Source organism: Frankliniella occidentalis, unplaced genomic scaffold, assembly GCF_000697945.3.
Source record: "Frankliniella occidentalis isolate FOCC.00 unplaced genomic scaffold, Focc_3.1 Scaffold40, whole genome shotgun sequence".
Taxonomy (NCBI): domain Eukaryota; kingdom Metazoa; phylum Arthropoda; class Insecta; order Thysanoptera; family Thripidae; genus Frankliniella; species Frankliniella occidentalis.
The window spans coordinates 857,212-861,928 of NW_026267170.1; the positions used below are offsets into that span (position 1 = coordinate 857,212).

At 60.9% G+C, this 4,717-nt stretch overlaps 2 protein-coding genes across 2 annotated transcripts in view; both read right to left on the reverse strand.

Moving 5' to 3' along the window:
• Window positions 1-4,717, reverse strand: part of LOC113209242 (CCR4-NOT transcription complex subunit 3) — an 18,787-nt gene that overhangs the window by 2,857 nt on the left and 11,213 nt on the right. The window lies entirely within an intron of this gene.
• LOC113209243 (uncharacterized) lies at window positions 2,511-4,618 on the reverse strand. Its single transcript, XM_026426665.2, has 2 exons — window positions 4,183-4,618; window positions 2,511-3,104 (listed from the first exon to the last, which is right to left on the reverse strand). The coding sequence occupies exons 1-2, from the start codon at window positions 4,442-4,444 to the stop codon at window positions 2,920-2,922; spliced, it is 447 nt and encodes a 148-aa protein (XP_026282450.1). The 5' UTR covers window positions 4,445-4,618; the 3' UTR covers window positions 2,511-2,919.

Genomic DNA, 4,717 nt, shown 5'->3' on the forward strand with positions numbered 1-4,717 from the left:
CGCCCCGCCACTCCTCTGCACGGCCCGGCTTTGCACGACGCACGACACGTTAGCAATGCTGCCCAGCCCGGCCCACCCCTTCGCCTCCTCCGCGAAATCGGAAACCGCGTGGATTACTGCTGCCATGGAAATGAGGGGATATCAGTCAGGTCTCCCGCGGGGTCCTTGTGCGGCTGGGCGCGGCGCTCTCCGCGCGGCTTCCTGTGCGGCCGGCCCGGCGCTGCGCGGGGCGCTGCGGGCCGCGGGGCTCCTGGCCCTGGCTGTTGTTTCCCAGGATGAGGCGGCCTAGAAGACCTCGCCGAGCCGAGTCGAGCCGAGCGCTGTTACTGCCAGTGATTTAAGGAGGGCGTATATGTATGAGACGTGCTATTCCGGCCTCATGACGCGACACTCCGGACGCGTTACGTGACGCGGGACGGGGCGGGGCGGGGCGGCGCAGACCCAGCCCGGCCTTGGCGCTGCCACGCCATACCGCGCACTGCTCGCGCCGCGCCCTGCACTCCTGGCCTACCGAATGGAAATGACACAAATGAGTAACAAGGCTTGAAATGCGAGGAGGTAAGGGGGGGGGGGGCAGAGGACACCTCGCGGAGCCCGAGGAGGCGAGCCGAGACTGATGGATTAGGCCGGGCCGTGTCGAGAGTCTGGCCTCCCCGTGCAGATCTCCATCTTGGACATGTCTCGCGTCTCGCCGGCTCGCGTGAGGCGACGCCCAATCGATTGCGGCCTGCGATAAGTCTATGTTTTTTGGCAGAGCTCGCCTTTCTTTCTTTCATTGCGCACCGGAGCTGGCTCGTTCGGAATGCGCGGAGCGGGTGAGAGGGGGTTGGAGAGGGGGAAACTCGGGGTTTCACGACGGGAGTAAACAAAAGTTTTAAAATGTTTTGGCTGATGGGATGTTTTTTGATAAAACGCAAAAATTTGTGTTCGGTTGGGACGAGTTTCGGTGGGAGTGAAAGAGCTGAAGTGGCGGGGATGGCTGTTGGGCGGCCGGCGCGAGGCAGGACGTAGGGCGTGGGGAGCGCGCGGCAGTGCCGTGCCGTGGTGGGGGCCGAGGCGGGGGCGGCGGGAGCGCCGCGCGGGGTAGGCAGCCGCGCGCACCGCCCCGCAGGGCCGCGCGCCGGGTTGCCTAGCCACCTCCTCGCGGGCGTGCGGCCCTGGCAGCGCCCTTCGGCGTCCCTCCCGCCCCACGCGTGTAGAGGGGGCAGCGGCCCCCCTCCAGGGAGCGGCGGGCAGGCGGGGGCGCCCTTTGCGATCTGGGATGGGCCTGGAAACGCATGCCTGGGATCGACCGCGAGCTGCCGAGTCTCTCTCTCTCTCTCTCTCCCTCAGTCGGGCGTTGGGGAGGGGGTTCGACATCAAAGGTTTTACAGAGTGTGCTCGGTATGGCACCGAAATAAAAATGAGCCACTTCCGAGGATAAATCCCGCTGTGAGAGGTGAGAGGGCGTTGTTTGCGAAACGGAGGGAGGAGCATCCCGGTGACAAGACTCGGCGCTGCGTGCCTGCGCGCCGCCCCGCCTCGGCTCTCAGTGAACAAGGCCCGGCCCGGCCCGGGGGCGGGCGGCGCGCAGCAGAGGCCAATGTCACGGGCGGCATGGCGGCGGGCGGCGGACTGCTTTCCTCGAAGTATGAAAACGTTGGCGTCGACATTTCAACGCAAAACAGGTTGCCCGGGTCCGGGTGGGCATGCAGAGCGGCGAGCGGCCCGCCCCGTCAGGGTCCCGGCCCCGCGGCGGGGTAATTTCGCATCCACACACTGCAAACTGGGGGCAATCACAGAATGGAGCAGTCGGGTTGTCGGGTGCGGGCAGGAAGGGCGTCTAGGGCGAACGCGGTGTCGCGGGCTGACAGGACAGGTCCACCAGGCAGAGCCGTCTCTTTCTCCGTTTGGTTTTACGAGACCATGACCATACAGCGCGCCCGGTCCCGGTGTCCGTTGGTGGTGTGCGGAGCGGAGCGCCTGGTGTTCGTGGGAGGCACTTTGTAGGAGGCGCCGCGCCGCGCCGGGCCAGGGCTGCGGCGAGGTGGCTGCTCCTCGGCAGCACTAAAGGCTACCCGACCTGGGTGCCGGGCCGGGAGAGGACCAGGGTCCAGGGCGGCGTCCTCGCAGCTGCTGCTGTTGCTGCTGTTGCTGCTGTTGCTGCTGTTGCTGCTGTCGCCGCCTCCACCACCGCCGCTGCTGCTGCCGGCTGCTCCTGTGGCTTGTTAAGCCCCCGCCTACACATGGCTTGGCGTGGTGTGGCGTGGCGGGGTGAGGCGGGGTAAGGCGGGGTGAGGCGGGGTGTGGGGGCAGCGGGAGCGGGTGGGTCAAGGCGTGATGTACGTACAGAGGTGGCCCGCCGGGCCGCCGCGCCGCGCCTGACTCAGCCGGTGCGGTGCGCCCCGCGCCCCGCGCGCTCGCGCCGTCCAGATGTCCGGCCGCGGCTCATGACCAGGAAATAGAGTCCGTGAGCCGCCGCGCCGCCGGTGCGAGAGGGACGCTCGGACACGTTACGATACGCACGACAGTTTCTTCTTTATTATCTTTATTTTCTGTTTAATCTCGGCGACAAGTTCAATAAATACAGTAACGGAAAAAGGACCCTGCGCGCAACAGTGAACAGTATCAGAGAAATAAGATACACAGCAAATATATTTCGGGGAAGTTCCCGGTTGAATTCGGGAAGTAATTTTCCGGATGCTATTTTTCGTCATATCTATGCATGTTATAAAATTTGGAGCAACCGTAAAATGTACTTCCCGAATCCAACCGGGAAGTTCCCGGAAAAATGTTTGCTGTGATAGGGCAGGGATTGCCTTCACCACACACACACACTCACGCAGTAGCACACACACACACACACACACACACACACACTGAGATCACGACCATCTTCTCAAGTCCCTTACAAGCTAATACAGGAATCACCGATACGTCTCATCTGAGTGGCGGGGGCGCCACGGTGGTGGTGGAGGAGGGTGGCGCCTGCGTGCAGAAGCACTTGTTCTCCTTGCACTTGCCGCTGCGGAAGCCTTGCAGGTAGCAGTGCGAGTAGCACTCGTCCGGGTCGCACTGGTTGTCCCCGTACGCGTCGCCGTCCACGTGCTCGAGCGGGAACAGCCCTGCGGACGGAGAGAGAGAGAGATGGAGAAAGAGCGAGGGTTGTGGTCAGTGCCGAGGCGCTCCATCATCATCACGACCGTCGCCGTCCTGCTCCTGCGGGTGACATCCGCCGCCGACTGCGGCAGGCGGGCGGGCGCGATGTAGGTCAGTGCGTCCGTGTGCGTGCCGATAGTCTCGAGCCGAGCCGATACCGCACAATAAATATACTGCGCACCACACCAACGCGACAGACTTTACTACCGGCCGTAAAGCAGCAGCAGTGCGCGACACAGACGGACAAAGAGTCGCGAGGCGGGAGAAAGAGCAGATAAAGAATATTTCTGATGTCAGATCCGCGGCCGGTGGGATAATACATTAAACGCTGACCGCCTTATCTCGGCGTTGGCCTGTGGCCTGGCGGTGCGCTGGCCGCGAGGCTGGCCGCGGTGTGACGCGAGGCGGCCGAACCGCACGGTCAGGGACGGGGTCCGGCGGACTGGCGCGTGCGCCGCCCAAACTCTTATCGTGTAACCATATTTACGGATTCCGTCATCTTCTCCGCTCTCCCGCTACGGTAGGGGGTTAGTACTAGGCCAAGATACGAGTAGTAAAAAAAGGCAAAAGAAGCTTAAAAACATGACTTTTAACTTTCGAGGCTTCTACTTTTTAAATGTACACCAATACGACGTATCATCCGCCAACATTGTTTGCGACGGTACGAGGAGAAAAACCCTGCAGCCCTCTTAGTTAAAGTCAGCAGAACTTGTGCAATCTATCGTGAGTATGAATTTTTCGTTCGGCCACTGCTCCCAATTATGTAATATCTAAAAATACAACGAAATACAACAATCCAATGAAATTTTGCGGTGTATTCTATGTTTGTATTGTTTCTGATGCTAAAGCAAAACTGGAAATACATTACGTCACCTTATGTAATACGCATGTTTTGTTTAGTCTGTGTGTTTTAAGCTACGTAGTATCTGCACTGTAAATGTAAAGTGACAATTTTTACGTGCACGAACACGTTCCCTTTTTAAGAACGAATTCGCCCCTTTACATTTAGAGTGTGCTAAAAAGACAATGAAAGTAAACACTTACTCAACAGGTATCTTCTATAATGGAAACGAAGGAATCGGGTGAGGGCCTCCACGTCTCCACTGGGCACGGTCAGCTGGGCGGTGGCTGGCCCAGGTGCAGCCTCTCGGTCCAGACCATGCTCACCGTCGTCCAGCCGGGCGCCTGGGCCGGGGGCCGCGGGGCTCGGCAACCGCTCTGAGGGTGGCACCTCCACGATGAGGACACGCTGCTCGGACACGACGGCGCCCAGCACCAGCACCAGGGCGATCACCTTCACGGACATCTTTGGGGAGTTCACAGCGGCCTGCGCACAGACGTCGTCGTTGTAGCAGACCTCAAATCACACGCGTGGGCGGCGGTGTGAGCGTCTCTCTACTCTGGTCGCTCGCTGCGCGCACAACGATGAATGAGTGGTCCAGGGCCCAATGGATGCTGCTTTATCAGCAGCGGGATGGTCCGGGAGATGCTGCCCCCTCCCTATCTCCACCCGCCCCCGGCCATCCTCTTATCCACCTCGATCGCGGCGTCAGTCAATTCAAGGCAGAACCCCCCCCCC

Coding starts and splice junctions, on each gene's coding strand:
- LOC113209243 (XM_026426665.2), bottom strand. CDS start 4,444: ATGTCCGTGAAGGTGATCGCCCTGGTGCTGGTGCTGGGCGCCGTCGTG. Junction 3,105..4,182: donor TTATAGAAGATACCTGTTGA/GTAAGTGTTTAC, acceptor CTCCGTCCGCAG/GGCTGTTCCCGCTCGAGCAC.